This window comes from Phaethon aethereus (genome assembly GCF_964289735.1).
Source record: "Phaethon aethereus genome assembly, chromosome: Z".
Taxonomy (NCBI): Eukaryota; Metazoa; Chordata; class Aves; order Phaethontiformes; family Phaethontidae; genus Phaethon; species Phaethon aethereus.
In genome coordinates this window covers 40,377,451-40,395,834 of record NC_138577.1, presented here as the reverse complement: position 1 = coordinate 40,395,834, position 18,384 = coordinate 40,377,451, and the positions used below count along the sequence as shown (strand labels likewise).

Below are 18,384 nucleotides of genomic sequence, written 5' to 3'. Positions count from 1 at the left end.
CATCTTTAAGCTCAGTATAAACCATTTAAAAGAACTGGGCAAAGAAGACAGAAGACAATCTGTCAGGTAGCAGTTTTGCTTATTTACTGTTGTTTACTGCTTGAAGGATGAATGTAAAAGCAGAGAGATCATGTATTGTCTTGGTCATGTCAATGGAGGATACCAGATGACATTGTGAAAAATACAGAAAATCACTTGCAAAGGTCAAAGTAATTTGCTTGCATAGGTTGAAAAAGTCTTAAGTGAACAATACAAAAGCTCAAATTATTGAGTATCATTAAAATGAAAGAAGAGGAAGATTACATTATTTAATTTTACATGAAGTATACTAAGTGATTTTCTTGAGAAGAGACATACCTGGATTATATTTCTTTTTAAATAATATTTCTAAGCGAGGAGCATTTTCACCACAGAACTGTCTCCAAAACAGGATCTTTCAAATTCAGAAAATAAATACTTTGTTTCCTTTCTCTTCTGATGAGAATTTGACATTTACAATTAGCTACTCCAATGTAAATAAATATAATCAAGACAATAGGATAAGACCAGAATTATGTTCCATCTTTTCAAGCAGGGATGTGTTTTTTATGCAGCATTACTTTAGGCTTTATTTCAGGCCTGAGTCTTTTTGCTTTTTCACAGAATTAATTCACTGGTAGTATAGACAGAAAGGTAGGGACTGGTAGTTCACACTTCCTGTCCTGACAGCCTGAACTGATGATTTGAAATACATTTATCTTTTTATTCTTCCACAAAGAAGACAAAAAACTTGCCAAAAAGTCAGATAATGCTTCAGGCAAGCAAACAATTATTTCTTTCTTCACTCAAGTACTTAGAGGATAAATTATTAGTGATGAACACAGAGAATGTAGTGATATATCTGTCAAATAACTAGGGCAAATAAATAAGAAATTGTGCTGGTTTGGGAGGGGTCACTGATGTTTTACCACAGAGATCTTAAAAGAAGTTTTTTCCTGTTTATCAAGTCCTGTAAGCAACGGCTGCGTGCATTCATGTAGAGGCACTTTAGCTGGGTTGTTGACCATGTGATCTTCTTAGAGGGACACCCCCTAATGCCTTAGAGATCTTTTGCTGTTGTTTCCCTATTGTCTCCTTGAGTAATAAAAATGTAACCCCTTTCTTAAGTCAGAATTCTGATTACAGCTAGTTAGCTAAGAGATCTCAAATAATAATTACTGGATAATTAATCATAGATCATACAATCATAGAAAGTATGGGTTGGAAGGGACCATTTAAGGTCATCTAGTCCAAACCCCCTGCAATAAGCAGGGACAGCTTCAACTAGATCAGGTTGCTCAGAGCCCCGTCCAACCTGACCTGGGATGTTTCCAGGGATGGGGCATCTACCGCCTCTCTGGGAAACCTGGGCCAGTGTGTCACCACCCTCATTGTCAAAAATTTCTTCCTTATATCTAGTCTGAATCTACCCTCTTTTGATTGTAAACCATTACCCCATGTCCTATCGCTATAGGCCCTGCTAAAAAGTCTGTCCCTGTCTTTCTTAGAAGCCCCCTTTAAGTCCTGGAAGGCTGCAGTAAGGTCTCCCTGGAGCCTTCTCTTCTCCAGGCTGAACAACACCAACTCTCTTAGCCTGTCCTCACAGAAGAGGTGTTCCATCCCTCTGATCATTTTTGTGGCCCTCCTCTGGACCCGCTCCAACAGGTCCATGACTTTCTTGTGTTGAGGGCTCCAGAGCTGGATGCAGGACCCCAGGTGGGGTCTCAGCAGAGCAGAGTAGAGAGGGAGAATGCCCTCCTTCGACCTGCTGGCCACATTGCTTTGGATGCAGCCCAGGAGACAGTTGGCCTTTTGGGCTGCAAGCGCATGTTGGTGGCTCATGTCCAGCTTTTCATCCACCAGTACCCTCAAGTCCTTCTTGGCAGGGCTGCTCTCAATCCCTTCATCCCCCAGCCTGTATTGATGTCAGGGTTGCCTCAAGCCAGGTGCAGGCCCCTGCACTTGGCCTTGTTGAACCTCATGAGGTTCACATGGGCCCATTCTTCAAGCTTGTCCAAGTCCTTCTGGATGGCATCCAGTCCCTCAGGTGTGTCTGCCATACCACGCATCTTGGTGTCATCCGCAAACTTGCTGAGGGTGCACCCAATCCTACTGTCTATGTCACCGATGAAGATATTAAAGAATACTAGTCCCAGTACGGACCCCTTAGGAACACCACTCATAACCCATCTTCACCTGAACGTTGGGCCATTGAGCAGGTCTTGACTCAGCCATGCCAGTCTCTTGCCTTCCTTTCCTCATTTGTTACACCTGGAGAACTAGAGCTCTTGCACTCTATGGAAAGCATCCTTAAAGATCCACCAGCTCTGTTCTGCTCCCTTGTCCCCAAGGGCAGTTTCTCAGGGATTCCCACTGACTAACTCCTTGAAGAGCTGGAGGTTTGCTTTCCTAAAATTGAGGATCCTGACTTTACTCTTCATCTCACCCACACCCATCAGGACTATGAACTCCACCAGCCCAAGCTGCCTCCAATCTTGACGCTACCAATTAGCTTACTTCCACTGATGACCAACAGGACCAGTATTTCATCCCCTTGGGTAGGGCTGTCTATTACTTGGCTTAAGAAGTTATCCTCAATGCATTCCTGGAGTCTCCTGGACTGCCCACAGCTCACCATGCTGCTTTTCCAGCAGATGTTGGGGTGGTTGAAGTCCCCCAGCAGGACAGCAGCATGATGCCTCCTGTAGCTCCCCTTGATCAGGCGGCCTGTGGTAGACACCAACCACAAGGTTGGTCTCTGATTCTTACCCATAAGCTTTCAACCTGTTTGTGGTGGTTCTTCAGAGACAGCTCTTCACACTTTATCCATTTCTTGATGTAGAGGGCAATGCCTTCACCCTTCCTTCTCCACCTGTCCCTTCTGTACAGCCTGTAGGCATCAACAGCTGCACTGCTGTCATGGGATTTGTCCTACCAAGTTTCAGTAAAGGCAACAAGTTCGTAGCTTTCTAGCAGTACGGTGGCTTCCAGCTCCTCCTGTTTGTTGCCCATGCTGCATGCATTCATGTAGAGGCACTTCAGCTTGGTTGTCGGCCATGTCACCTTCTTAGAGGGACACCCCTTAATTCCTTTGAGATCTTTTGCTCTTGTTTCCTGTTGGCTCCTATTACCTCAGGAGCTCTTGACTCATCTCCGATGAGATAAGGGATGATGTCCTGAGAGAAAGTGAAATGCAGAGCAAAAACTCCTTGTTGAGTACCATACACATTTTCCAAATCACTGGATGGACAAAGGTTTTGTGGTTTATTGTTTATATTGACTTTAACCTGTGGTGCAATCTTTTACTACATCTACAAGAGGCTGGAGTGCAATGAAAATACCGTGAAAAAATCTGATTGAAGAAAGTGTGCTTCCTCATTTTATAGTGAAGCAGTGATGTCACTATCTATATTAAACTGAAGGAACTTATTTGAAAAGCAGTGTCTTCCACACCTACTCAGAAAGTCATGTTTACAAGTGATATGTTTTTGTAAGATGCAGAAGATATAAATGGTTTCTAAAGCTAGATTATTAATACTTAACTTCTAGGCAAATTGAAAGAGTGGTCCTTGGTACTGTATGGAACATCCATCCAGCCTTACTCACCAAGAAATGATTTTCCAAAAGTGGAAAGAGTGCGCTCTAGCCCAGTTGAAGACCCTACAGAAGATTATGGAACAGATGACTATTCAGGTGTGTATATTCGTTTGCTCTGATTGTGTATTTACTGAACACGTAATAGGCTGAAGGAGTGACCTGAGACTCTGCATATATAAAAAGTTCAGTGAAGTGGATTCTTAATTTAATATCAGAATTATTTGTTTCATAATTTAAAGTTAGATATTTTCTTTTCATCCTTATGAGTTTGTAAGCATAGAGTTATATATTTTAAAGCTACACTTAACATACTATGAAGAATGCAATGCTTTTCATATAACTATATAAAAACAGATATGTGCATATTCGCGCACATATATGTGAAGAACATTATCTTCTACGTCTGTGTGTTTCTCACTGATCCTTATAGAATTTTTTCAACCTTTTCATTAGGCTTTAATGGAGTTAGATTTTTGGCACTGCAAAATAAGTCAAGTTATGTAATGTAATCCTACATGTAATCCAATATTAGGAGCATCATGTAGATGGTTAGGGCTGATGAGTCTTAAGTATAGCTCCAGCAAGCAAACAGCAGGACAAAGTTCAATTTAGAATTACAGTCTCCTGGCACACCATGTCAGACCTTATTTTAGATTGAGAGCTGCCAAACTCCTTGCTTTGGTAGATGATGAAACACTACTAGCTCTGCTGTAAAGGTCACTAACTTCTCAAGTTTTTGTATGAAACAAACTCACTTTACTTCAAGTTTACTTGATGTTAGGAGAAATTTCAAGGTGGATGGCAAACTCAACACATTTCATCACATCAGAAAGCAATGATCCTGAAAGTTATAACTTCACCCACAGGCTTTGTTCACCTACATAAAGGCAGGAGTTGATGGTTCTCTCCTCCCATAGCAGGAAGAACCTATTTGAAAACTGTAGACATAGAATCATAGAATATCTCAAGCTGGAGGGGACCCATAAGGGTCATAGAGTCCAACATGAGTGCAGGTGAGATGGAAGACTTGCTAATCAGCAAGTATTAGCTGAGACTTGTGCAGCATGTAGCAGCATAGAGGGAAGCACATGTGGGACCTGGTGGCTGGTTCAGTTGGGCTGTGGTAGCCACTTGGACCAGTCGTTTACCCAGTTAGTAACCAGAGTAGCCACTGAAAATTATTGTTCATAATTTTTGTTGACTTGCTTGTTATAAGTGGTTTTGGTAATAATTCCTTATTATGAATTACAGAAGCCTTTGAACATTTCTGAATAAAATTCAGAGGAAAGCACCTGTTTGGATCCAGAAATAGTTTCTCATTGATTGATTCTATCAAGGATGCAACACTTGCTAAAAATTAGAAATCACTGTGAATAAATACTGAGGCCAGGATTTGCTAAGTCTTCAGATACCAAAAAGCTTTTCTTTTTGGTGGAGCCAAATTACTATTTGGAATTCAGATCAAAAAGGGAAACAGAGTAATTGCATTCTGCATTAAAATACTATGTTTTAAGGTGTGCCAAGTACTAAATGAGAAGTTTTAATCCCTTCCCCTCCCTGTATTCTGGTTTTATTACAGGTCCTTGCAATGCAGAATGCAGTAAAGTAGGGTGTGATGGGCCAGGACCAGATCATTGTACTGACTGTCTGCACTACTACTACAAATCTAAGAACAACACACGGTAAGACCACCAGAAAAGATCTTTACTTCATAGATTTTGTAGTGTATATCTTAACTTCCTTTTCTCTTCTCTTTGCTGCAGTCATGGATAATTCATTTTCCACTGAATTTGACAAATTTTCTTAGGAATTGAAAAAATAAATCCTAGCTAATCAGAATGTAAAGTACAGCCTTCAAACACCCTTCTCTGATTGTTTCCCCATCTCTTGATTATTTTTTCATGAGAGTCTATATATATAACTCTGATAGCTACTACAGCTTCTGTGATTGAGTTTGAACAAGATAGGAAGAAATGCAGATGGTCAAAAATGATACTGTATGACTGTCTTACAAAGCATTTGCCAGTGAGATAGCATATGCTGTAGGGAAATAAGTGGAAGAGAAGAGGCAGCTTGATGCAATACTTTGGAGGGTTACATCTTAGTAAACACGTGATCATTAGAAAAGCAGCAATGCTGAGAAATACTTCTGCTTTGCAGTCATGGTCCAGGAATGTGGTGGCAGGTTATTTCATTAACGATTCTACCTTCTCTTCCCTGCTGTCTGCAGGATCTGTGTTTCGACCTGCCCACCTGGTCACTACAATGCAGACAAGAAACGCTGTAAAAAATGCTCACCCAATTGTGAAACCTGTGTTGGAGGCCATAGTGACCAGTGCATGACCTGTAAATCTGGCTACTACCTGAATGAAGTAACCAATAGCTGTATTACCAACTGCCCTGATGGGTTTTACCTCGATAAGAGTTAGTATTTCTTGTTGTTTCTTTATTCTGGGCTACAGAATTTGATCTGGGGAGGTTGCTGGAATACTTATTAGCAGAAAAAGTGTGTGTTTGTGCATCTATCTCTTACCCTATTCCTCTTCGTACATTGTTGCCAAGTGTGATCAAGAAGCTCCTCAAAAATCTTGCTTTATTTTAAAAACCATGCTTAGTGTCAGGGTGTCTTTTCTGCTTGTGGCTAGGAGTAACAGTAGTAGAATGAGGGCAGTTCAAGAGCAACTCAGCTGCAGGACAGAGCAGGTTACCACTACTCCAGGAAGGGACAGGCAGCACCCACATTCTGAACATGAGGCATTCCCCATTCCCTCAAATTCAAATGTGGCACCAGATAGGAGAGCTGAGGATCAACCACTGCTGCTGAACTGGAGCCCTAAGAACAGGCTCCTCAGGTGTAAAACATGGCTGCAGTTAATGTTTCTGGCAGACCTAAGTACCTGTAGTGATGTGATAACCCAGGAGCAGTAATTCTCTGCTATGTGAGACACCTGCCTTCAGTTTCCTCCTGTGATTGCCAAGCAGACTGCCCAGGTTTAATTTCCAGCTTTGGCTAGCAAAAATACTTAGACATATATTCAAACATGTGCTTAAAACTTCAGTGACTTCAGTTATCTTTAAACACATCCTTAGGAGGTAAATATGTGCTCAGGAGCTTTGTTCATCTAGGTACCTAGCCTTTTGCTTTCTTCATCATGAAGCTGTGTGTTCATTTTTGAGGATTAGTAAGAACAAGTACTACTTTAATTCTTCCCTTTTTCACTGTGTGAGAACTACAGTAAAGGGAGTTCCTTTCCACCCAATTAAGATGGATAGATGAAAATTTAGGATTAAATGGGGTCATTGGGGTTTTTTTCTCAGAAAGGCACATGGCACTGCATCTCAAAAGACAGCAGGTCTGAAGAGAGAGAGACATCTCATAAAGTAGGGAGTTCTTGAGATGAAAAGGCAGGTGTTAAGTAATTTATGTGTTGACTTTGTTAAGATCAGACCTGTTCATGTCTTTAAGCACCAGATCAGGTAAGACAGGACAGGCTGCTTGCATGGGAAGTGTAAGAGGTAAATTGCAGGACAGTCTTTGGAACACATGGCAATCTTTACTGCACATCTCTGCTGTATGAAAAGACAATTAAAGTCCACATTATAAATAGTTAATGTAAATTTAAAAAGTTTATGAAGATTTTTTAATGACCTCAAAGCGTATTTTTCTCAAGGTACAACTATAACTTAAAATATTTTGAAATAGATTAAACCCTTTGATGTTTGATGGAAAAAGCTAATGATAGGGAGAATTTAGCTATTTTAGTTTAGCTTGCTGCTCCTCTTCCTGGTGTCAAGCTAGAAAGCAATGAGTCATGTAATAATACATCCATATCGTTTTATTAAGCATAACTGACCAAGATTTTCTGGGCTGTTTTCTTTTTTTACTTTGTAGATAAGATTGTTTGCCGAAAATGTAGTGAAAACTGTAAGACCTGTGTTGAATTCCAAGTCTGCACAGAATGCAAACATGGCCTAAGGTAAGGAAATGATGGATATAACTGATGGAAGAGGCTTACAGGGCTGTGGATACACAATGAAGAACATCAGATAGCTATTTAACCTTGAGTGGCCTTCATTCCTTGTGTTGCATCGCTATTTATTTTTTTCTTGTGCTACTGTGTGCCAGTTTGGCTAACAGTGAATTTTTAGATGACCTTTCATTTCCAGTAAAATAAAAGCCAGAATCATGTGAAAAGCTGGCTTCTTCACTTTTTTGACCTACAGTGTGGCAGTCAAGTATTATTTTAGAGGTAGAGCTGATGAATCATATTAATCTTTCTGATTCATTTCTGTGATAGTTAGAAACTATTTTCTTATCTTTATTGTATTTCTTTATACATCCAGTCATTCACTTATCTCAAGTACCTCAGGCACAATTCTATCACAATATAGTGTGCACATATTTTAAACAGCAGTGGATATTTTTTCTTCAGAGAAGGACTTAATCATTCTTGAAACTGATAGGTAAAACCTACAAAGCAGCAGTACACATTTCAAGCTCCTTCATGAATGAATGACCTTTTGATCCACGCAGCAAAGGTCAAAAATCTTATAAAACTCATGACAAAATGTATGCTGGCTTTACGCCACAAAAAATATGAAGTCAGTATTCAGTATCTGTAGGGGCTCTTCTTGCAGAATACGAGTGTTCTGCAAATGTTTTAACATTGAGCTTTTACTTTCCATCAAAGTGGATTTTCATCTGTTAGTAAAAGCTGAGTGTTATTTGTTTCTAGGACATCAATAGCTGGATTCCTTTACATTTTGTAAAGGAATTCTCATTTCTATGTATTAAGTTGCATCTAGATTTTCCAAGAGCCTGAACAATTTTTATTATGAATATCTCTATTTTTTTAAAAGTGAGCCTTTGAAAAGGAAGTGTGATCTAATGGGAATGAAAAGCATGGGATCGGATAAGAACATTGGTCTATTTACATTCTCTGTGAAATATGAGTATCTGCTTCATGTTATTAAATTTGCAGTCCATGTTAAGATTTTGGAGAATTTTAACAGACTTAGCATGACTTTCTCTGTATCTGCAAAATCAAATTAGTAAACTAACAGTCATAAGTTCCTAAAATGGGCAAATATGTCAGGAGACCAAAGATTACATGGATTTGTGACCTTATAGGACACAGTTGTTATGGAAAAGTTATGCCCACATTTTCTTTGTTTCTGAGGAACTAAGTTTCCCTGTCCATTAACACAAACAGCAGCTTGTAGCACCATGGAAGACAGCAGACAAGTCCATTCAGTGTGAGAAGAGAGGGAGAAATTGAAATATAAAAAATCAAAAGAAACCTAACTTCATGTTTCCTTGGGCAATATTAGCAGACTGAGGTTGATTTTTGGTAACATCGAAAAAACACGATTTGTGTGGGTGTGACAGATAAATGGAGCCTTGCAGGACATGCATTGCAAATTCCCCAGTTGTTTGAAACTTTTTGCATTTTTTTTGGCAGAGTTATCAATGAGCAGGGTCCTGGGTGGGCCTTGAGAGACCTGGATTCCAGTTCTGATCCTGTTACTGGCCCACTAAACAAACTTGGGAAAATCATTAGTTTTCCCATCTGTAAAAACATGATAATGCTACCTGCTTTGTAAAGCACTTTGAGATGTGTGGCTGAGGAAAAATAATAAGAAAGCAGGGGTTGTTAGGTTTGTTGAATTGCTAGTTTAATTTTTTTCTAAACTGGGACCATATACACTCTTGAAAATTTACAGTGGTGCAGAGCACACATGACTTGCTGGATCAAATCTGTAAAACAGGGTTAGCACTCACTCAGGGTGGTAATCCCCAGAGCTGAAGAACATTTTTAGAGTTAAAATGGATGAAAACCAAGGTTCCACAGGAGATGGCAAATATGGCAACATGGTAGTGAAGTCCTAGCTTAAAAAAAAAAAAACAAAAAAACCCCTGCTGTAGGCACCTTATAACATGAAAGCATAAACAGCTATTTAGAGGGAGGCATGGAAAAGTGACTCTTCATGCTGTTTCTTTTTCCTCTGTTACTCACTCTTCTGTGTTCTGTCCTAAAAGTGCCTGCAGGTAGAATACCTCCGACTGTAATCTTGACAAATCTCCCAAGCCAGTTCAGATAGGAGGTTTCAAAGGAAACTGCTATTGCAGAAAGAGGTGGTGATTTCCTTCATTGTGAATCTATTCTTAGCCTGTGCTGTAGTATAGTATCAGGAGATGCTGCTGGTCTTTCAAAAGAAGCATGAGATCTTGTTAACAAGTCCCTTAGCATTTTTTTTAATACAGTGGTGCTGACCCTGTGCCAAATTCCTTGTGGGTAATTGCATTTTACAGGCCTGAATTTTTAGTACTCTCTGGCATTGTTCATTTTTTTTTCTGTCCCTTACTACTTGGTAGTATTTACAATGAGTTTGTAAACAGCTTCTGTACTTCACCATGGGCAAAACTGCATTTCATTCCCACTTCAAGTGATTGCTGTCTCTAACTTTATAAAATATGACTAATGAAGGAAGCTGGTGAATCCTAATATATGTGCTGGTCTTTTATTAAAAGAGAACTGCTGGTTTGTGCATGACCTTGTTGTCCTCTGTTGCTGTTATCTGCCCAAACACTGTGCTTTTTTCCTTTTTACAATAGTTTGCATGGCACTAAATGTGCTATCCGCTGTGAAGAAGGAAAATACCACAATGGCAGAGAATGTGAACAATGTCACCGTTCCTGTGCAACATGTGCAGGTACCCCACTGACATTTATCTGCATCATTTCCTATCCTCTATATTTTTAACTCTCCTTTTATTCTGCTGTATCACTGTTACAGTATAACATGATTGTTTAGATGTAAAAACTTAATTCTGTTGGTAGTTCTCCAATATATTACAAATACAGCAGACTTCTTTCGGCTAGCATGAAGATCTAAGTTTTCTAATTGAAAGTGTGCCTACACTCTTTTGTCTTTTGTAAAGTTCATTCTGACTTCCAATAATGCCAATTTTCTTTCTGGGATGGAATAATGACTGATAGATTTTGAGTGAGCTTTAGAACCATCAACAGCCATTTCTTTCAGAAAAAGATATACTGAAATTCTGTGATGTTCTTTATTCTAACCATGTACCTTTGTTGCTCGATGTTAGGGTTTGAAAGAAAGTAAGGCACGTAAAACATAGTCTCTGAAATTATAAGATTTTGCTACAGTTAGAGGTGGTGTCTATTAGGCAATAAGAGGAACTAGCCAGTAATACAATGTATTTTCTCTCTGGTTTTAGGTGCTGGCATAGATGCCTGTATAAACTGCACACAGGGTTATTTTATGGAAGATGGAAGGTGCGTGCAGTCCTGTAGTAGTGGTTATTACCTTGACCACTCCACTGAAAGTGGATACAAAAGCTGCAAAAGGTATGATCAGTGGCTAATATATGTGCCTGATATTTGTTAGTATACTAGCTATTACTGTGTTGAAAAAGATAATATTTATGAGAACATATAACACTGCTGACTTCAGAAAAAAGTAAAAATATATCGCCTGATAAGAAAATGAAGAAAAAGTGAGGTTTTTTTATTTTAGTCTGAGTTATATTCATGCAGGCCTTCTAAAAGTGTTGGGTTTTTTCTTGTACATATATGTGTGTCCTTCACTTTAAAAAAAGCCTGTAGTGAGAATCTAAGTAGATATGCATAGAAATGTAAAATCTGGCAGAAGATCTGCATTTCTCAGTAACAAACCAAAATAGTCAAACTATTTTTTTAATTGCAAGTTAATTACTATTCATAAGGACTGTTAACGGTTCTTCAGCTGCATGTTCACAAATATGGCACAAGTATATAACCGGACTGCTGTCCAGAACAGCTCACCTGACTCAGTGTACAAATGGGTGGATAAATCTTGGACAAGGCTGTGTTGTGCTGTGCAAGGAAGGGACTTCTTTTTTTTTTTTTTTTATTCCATTCTTTGTTAAACAAATGCCATTTGTTGCCATTTGGAGTCATTTATTATTGACTGACTTAGAGGTCAGGGCAGGAAGGGAATCACCATGTGTTACAGTTTTCCACACAAAAAACTAATCGATACGCAATGAAAATATGAGGGAGCCAGAAGCGTGATGAAAGGGCTGGGCATCAGGTCAGTCTTTTCCATCCTGTGGCTTTAGCTCACGCCTTGCTGACACATGTATGCACAATCAGCTTAATACTTTTGTTGATTACTTCTGCATAGTTCCAAAATACAGAATGTTGCAGCTGTTTGGTAAAAAAGTGTGAACAGAAAGTGGTTGGAGGGAAGAGGCAGGACTGGGTTGCAGGGGGGTTAATTATTTCTTATTAATGTTATTAGAGCAGCTGATACCTCTAGAAATGGCAAATAAGCCCTTTGCAATACAGAAGAGGTCTCCTAGGAACTCTTGTATTTGGTGAGGCCGTAAGACCAACTCCTGCCATTGTCTTTCAGATGCGATGCCAGCTGTTTGGATTGCAGTGGTCAAGGAGACAGAAACTGTACGAGTTGTCCAAGCGGCTATAACCTAGACACTGGTGTCTGTGTAGTGGGAACAGTCTGCAAGGATGGTGAGTGTAATTCTCTGAAAAGATCTGTTTCACCACTGCCAGCTTCTACTTTTACATGCATTGGGTTGCTTTGGTCTGTTTCTTTTCTTTCGTTACAGTCTTGATTTGAGGTCTACATTACTTACTTTTTTCAGGTTTTTGAAAAGGAGAAAACTACATTTGCGCATATTAACAAGATTAGTTACATCCCCTTTACCAGAATTTTCCTAAAATAGTTTTCCCCTCTGCCAACAACCTACTTTTCCTTCGTTATCTGTTTTTCAAAAGCCATTGCTTTCAAAAGATTTTTATATGAAGACCCTAGTGTACTATCAATAGAATCACATTTATCTATTTCTCCACTTTAAAGTGTGAAAATGCTGGTAAGTAAAAAGGATTTTAAGTGCCTGTAGTATTGCTTGAATTATGTGAAAGGGTAATGAGAACAAAAGAGTTCTGACATAGGGAGCATACAGTTTGTGGTGGAGGTTTGAACTTCCTTCGAGTTCGCTGTGGCAACAAAGATAGCATTCTTAGTGCATATGATTGGCTTAATTATTCACTAATATTCATTCCTGTCTAATGTGGAAGATACCTGACATCAGATGTACTGCTAGGTTACTACAGACTTGAAAAAAAGAAAATGGGAAGGGTGCAGGGGTTGAGTCTTGTTTCTGCGGACCTTTACAGCTGTTGGAATGTAGGCCTTCAAACTTTGCAAAGTGTCCTGTCCATCGTAAAATTAAATTATGGGTACTGTTAAACCAGTTGTGAGACCTTTTCACATCAGGGTATTACAGTGTCATTGTAACCTAGAGCAAGTCCAGAGAAGATCAGATATACACGGACAAATGAAGAGAAAGAGTATTGCTAAGGGTTTTGAGTAACCACAGTCTCAGTATGGTATTGCAGTTTAATTCTGCAATGCAAACATTTGACATACCAGTTTGGTCTTTAATATGGTTGGGTAAATCTTCCTCATTTGTACACATGCAGCTTCAAACAGATACACACATAGTTGCCCAAGTCTGGAGACACCCCACCTCAGTACTGTCTCCCCCATTCTTCCAAGCGCAGCTGCCATGAAAGGGCGATACATCAGTGTGTGGGCCCTCAGGCAGCTGCGATGCATCATGCTGGATCCCACCACACCGCACATGTTCTCACCAGTCTAGGGTAACCAAGGAAAGTCCAGAAGGGGCGGGGGGGTGTCTGTTAATTTACAAAGCATAGAGGGTCTCATTTTATTGCCTGACAATCAAGCACTGGTTACTAGTCTAACTCACTCTATAGCATCTGCATTTCTGTTGAGAACGTTTTATTCTTTTTCTGTGGTTTGACTGTTTTATTCTTTTGATTCATAAAAATTGAGAACAAATTCCTTTGCTGTAAATATCACTGTTTTCTAATTACTCTCTTTCTAATCTTTTTTTCCCTTTTCACAAATGGATACCAATCATTCCCTGTTGGACCACCCAATATTTCTTCCTGAAAAAAAAAAAAAAATGCTGTTGACTGAAATTCCTTTTGATGGACCAAATTTCCTACTTGCTACCTGCTCCTGAATGGTCTCTTCAACCAAATCTGCCTGTCTGACCAATTAAACCTTCCTCCATTGTACACGCCATGCTCTCCAAACCTTCAACCTCCCCTCCTTCTCTTGCTGCTGCCCTCTGGAAGCCACGGAAGAGTCCTGGGCCGAGGGAGGATTCTGTATGCTGGTGAAAAAGAACAATCTCTGCCAGCGGAAGGTGCTTCAGCAATTGTGTTGCAGAACATGTACGCACAAGGGGTGAACTGACACCTCCCAGCGTCGTCCTGCTCCTGTAGACTTACAGATTAATCCATATTATTGAAAAAGGAAAAAAGGAAAAAAAAAAAAAAAAAGAAAAAAAAAAGCAAACCACCTCTCTCTCTCCCCCTTCTTTGTCTGGGGAGATGGTGAACTGTTTGTTGGAACTTAAATGGAAAAACTACAACACGCCTACCTTTCATAACTGGGTGTCTAGAGCTGAGCATCCAGGATCACAGAGTCAGTATTGTGTGACCAAAGCATTTGATGCCAAAATTAACATTTAACTCATGATTTGATTTCCTGTCAACCTTAGGATTATTCCTGTTTTTTGAAGGTCCTTTTTCTTCCCTTTTTTTCCTGCTTCTTTCCTTTTTAAGATGTTTAAAGAGTGTTTCAAGAATACAACACAAGTTTACATGGATTAAAACTAAACAATACAAAAATGTTTGCATTAGTCTTTTTTGTGCTATGTGTATTGACAGGGGGAACTTGAGTTCCTGAGGGGATCAGAAACATCATTAGCTGCAGGACTAAGTTCTGCCCCTTTTGTAGCAGTATTTAAAAAAAAAAGTGAAAATTTCTGCACACATTTCTTTCTTACTTACTCTGCTGTGTGCTGGTTTTTGTATCACATGCAGTATGTATATATGTTTGCCCAAAATGTGGTTTTGGTCATATAGATTTCATTTTTAGACAGCTAGCTTATTAACAGATATGCTAGGATTTTTATTTTATTTTTTTAAATTGTCAAAGCTATTTCAAATAAACTTTAAAAAAAAATTGTTCCTGTAGTGAACAAATTCAAAAGATACTATTTCTTTTGGTTTGCATAAGCGAGAGTAATGTATACGCTCGAAAGTCAGAAAACATTGCTAACATGTAATAAGTATTCATAAATTATTGTTGTCTTGTAACGTTCACAAAAAAGGGGATATTATCATACAGATATGTGGAGCTATTTCATAGTGCTAATACATAAATGCCAGTGTGATTATATGCAACTGGATGTGTTTACAGGACTGGATTTATAATTGTGCCAAATGCATCTCCAGGAGTAATTATATATAGGGCAATAAATCAGTTGTTCTCTTGGTGTAACAATTGTGTCATGATGGGCCTGAATCTGCTTTTAACTGCTCACAGTAGAAATTTCAGCAATAGTCCTGCTGAGGCTAATGAGTTACCTCGCTGTAAAACTATCCTGGGTGGTAAGAGAAGCAGCTCCTGCCTTTCTTCACCCAGGCACAAGGCTGCCAGTACAAATTTCCTTTTAATATATCTTCACAGTCATTTAGCAGAAAACAGAAAATTGAACTTCAAAGATACTGTTTTCAGGGGATAATATTTGAAACGTACAGTGTGTCTTTCTCAGTTATCTTTCCAGGAGTCACAAATAGAAAATGGATTGCAGGTGTTTAAGCATGTAAATGTTAGAAAATAAAGAGGATCAAAAATGATTGTGGAAGTTTTACAAATGAATGGATAAAAACCTATAGAGGTAATGTGCCACCTTTAGCAGAGAGCAGACGATAAACTATTACAACCTGGTTTGATATGACAGGGGGCGAGTCAAGCTCCTTTGGTGCCCATTACAAATTTCCTGATAAACATTCAAATTTAAAATAATTCAGTTTGTGCTAGTTTAACTACTAGTCTGTTACTGCCTCATTTCTCAGTATAACATGTTAACTAGAACATAATGCTTTCAAAGTTTAAGTTAATATTATATATATTATATAAATATATATTCATAATTGAGATTTAATTATGTAATGGATTGTAAAGAATTTGTTTGGATACTTACAAATGTCTCTAACACTATTATAGAGAAGAAATTAATATCTTTGTTTTCTTTAAAAAAACTGACACATTGTTATATCCAAATTCATTTTTACTGAAAAAATACTGTACATGTGTAAAATGTTCAGTTGTTATTTGTAAAATAGGGTAGTTCTGTTGTAATTGATATTGGCCAAAATCAATGTTATTCCATATTTTATTTTTTCTATTAAATTAACCTAAATTCCTGTTCTTTTGGTCTGGAAAAACATGTTGATAATCTATATGTAAAATACCTTTGTTGAAGGGCACAGGTAGCTTTATGGTATATAGCACTTAGATACCACACACAAGTCATTGAAACAGATTGGGAGGGTGAGGGTGTTTAATGTCATTGATGATATTTTTTGGTTTAAGTGATGGAATTTATGATTGCAGAAATGTCTGGTTTCCATGGAGGACACCTGTTGTGTAGTAGCAGTACAGCCATGTCTGAACCCTAGTGTGTAACAACATTTGCTTCCTCTGACCTGTAAGAGTTTTTGATGAGTCTAATCTCTTGCATGCTTAGGATTAAAAAGTGAAATGCATAACTACCTATTGGCTCAGGCAGTTTAGGAGCAAGGTTTCATCTTTGCAGTCATACATCTCGTTTGCATAGTGAGATGTTGATGTCTGTTCACATGCCAGTACTCCATCCAGTACACCTTAGATCACAACCCCAGACTGCCTCTTGAGGCTGGTTGGCTGTCCTTGCCAGTAGATTAAAAGGGCTTCATGTAGTGTCATCTGTGATCCTACAGGGTGAGATCCTCCATTGGCATTAGCTGATGCTCTCATTCTTTTCCCAGTTAGTCTTACAGCCCGAGTGGAGACCAAAGTGGCAATTTACCCAAGAAGTCATATATTCAGATGATGTTTTAAGCACGTTCACGTAAAGAATTTCCTGAAAATAACACTTTTCAGCCTTAAACATCTCATTGTCACCAACTTGGTTTCAAAACCAGGAATTAGGTCATCATTCTCATGGTTTCCCTGTCAGTCCTGGGAGAAAGTATATTGTGGGATGGCACATTCTTAGCAGTAGTTTGGTAAGACCACGTTTGGAAAAAAGGTTGTCCTAATCCTTACAGCAATAATGTATGAAGAGCTGCTTCTGGCAGCTCCCACCCCACTTCATCTTCCAACTGGCATCCGAAAGTCAATCAATCATGGTGTCTTTTATTGTCCAGACTTCATCTTCTTTGGCTAGGAAAGAGTGATAACAAATTTGTTACAGCTCTGGCCAAAGAAGTCTGCTCTAGAGGGTGTGTCTGTAAATGTTGAGCTGTGAAGTCTCACAAACAGGCACAGAACTGAATTTTAGGCTAAAAACCAGTATTTTCTGGTGTCAGCTCAGACTCTTTGAACATTTTTATTTGTGATGCCTTAATAGCAGTGGCCAAATGCAAGGAGAATTCATAAGCAGCACTATAGTTAATCCTCGTGCAAGAGGTATTGCAGCAGCAACAAGACTGTAATTGAAGCAAGCTAGTTTGTTCCCAGCTGCAGAGTTTGCTTAGGTGATCAATCCCCCATCTCTGATTCAATGGTGAGTAGTTTGGAGTGTTCAGTATTTGACACTGTCTTGTTGACAGGCAGAACAGATGTGGACCATTTTAGAAAGATCAGATGCTGCTAAGCATGAACAAAATTATGCTTTTCTGCATGTCTGAAAGGGCTGTGGATGGCATCAGTCCAAATCTCTTCATCAATTTCTTGCCTTATTTATATCTCAAGTCAAAAGCAATGACAAATTAAGATGCTCTTCTAGTTAAGCAATGTCACTTCCATGGTAAAGTAATTGCCAGTTCATATTGATGGCAATTCAGGAGAATCCTTACACAATCCTTGATTTAAATGCTAAATGGACACCCAACTAAACCTCTTCTTTACTAAAAGACAATGACAGCTTTGGTCCAAAAAAAAAAAATCTCATACATGTGCTAACACTCTTTTTAACCAGAAAAAAGTTTAGCATGCCCCAGACGTGCAGAACACCCTGCAGAAACCTGTTCTGTGAGGGCTTCATTCTGTAACAGAAAAAGTGTTTCTTTTTCTGCAATGGGGTTACAGCCTTACTCCCTTTCTAGCAGCAGCTCTCCATCTCAGCCACACACCAGTATTGTGGGATCAGCAAATCAGATACCCACCAGGATATGTCAGTGGAAAGCTTATGCTTCTGACCAGTAGCTCCTGTGGCTCTTGGCTTAGACCCTGCCTACCCACACACCAATCTCCTCTGGCACATCCTGCCTCTTTCTGGGGAGGCTTTGCAAACTCCCCATCTGTGGAGAACACTGTTCTCTAATCAAGATTTCTCTATCAGACCTTCCTGACTACCCCAGACTCTACTGGGATTGCAACCTTCCAATGGCCTGTGAAATTCTGAACCACCCCTGCTAGTGAATATATTGTGCAATAGCAGGGCTGCTGCTTGTTCCACATTGTCAGGTAATTAGAAGAGGTATGACAATATAAGCCTGGAAGATCAGTAAACCTATATACAGAGTTACTAGAGCTGACTACAGCAATTTCACCCATCACTGAATACAACTTGCAGCTGGTGATGACCAAGTTAATCCCTCTTAATAGCCACATCACAACCAGAGTGAGCATTATCTGTATGAGTGGCTGCTTT

At 39.1% G+C, this 18,384-nt stretch overlaps 1 protein-coding gene across 1 annotated transcript in view; it reads left to right on the top strand.

The window, feature by feature from the left end:
- PCSK5 (proprotein convertase subtilisin/kexin type 5) overlaps positions 1-14,204 on the top strand; it is a gene marked incomplete at its 5' end in the record, with an annotated part of 195,672 nt that extends 181,468 nt beyond the window's left edge. Inside the window, 8 exons of the mRNA XM_082013448.1 lie at positions 3,568-3,711; positions 5,195-5,297; positions 5,846-6,039; positions 7,508-7,592; positions 10,232-10,329; positions 10,858-10,987; positions 12,036-12,151; positions 13,811-14,204. Coding sequence (XP_081869574.1) covers positions 3,568-3,711; positions 5,195-5,297; positions 5,846-6,039; positions 7,508-7,592; positions 10,232-10,329; positions 10,858-10,987; positions 12,036-12,151; positions 13,811-13,926 — 986 coding nt within the window. The 3' untranslated portion in view covers positions 13,927-14,204. The remainder of the gene's footprint in view (positions 1-3,567; positions 3,712-5,194; positions 5,298-5,845; positions 6,040-7,507; positions 7,593-10,231; positions 10,330-10,857; positions 10,988-12,035; positions 12,152-13,810) is intronic.
- Positions 14,205-18,384: the final 4,180 nt, after the last annotated feature.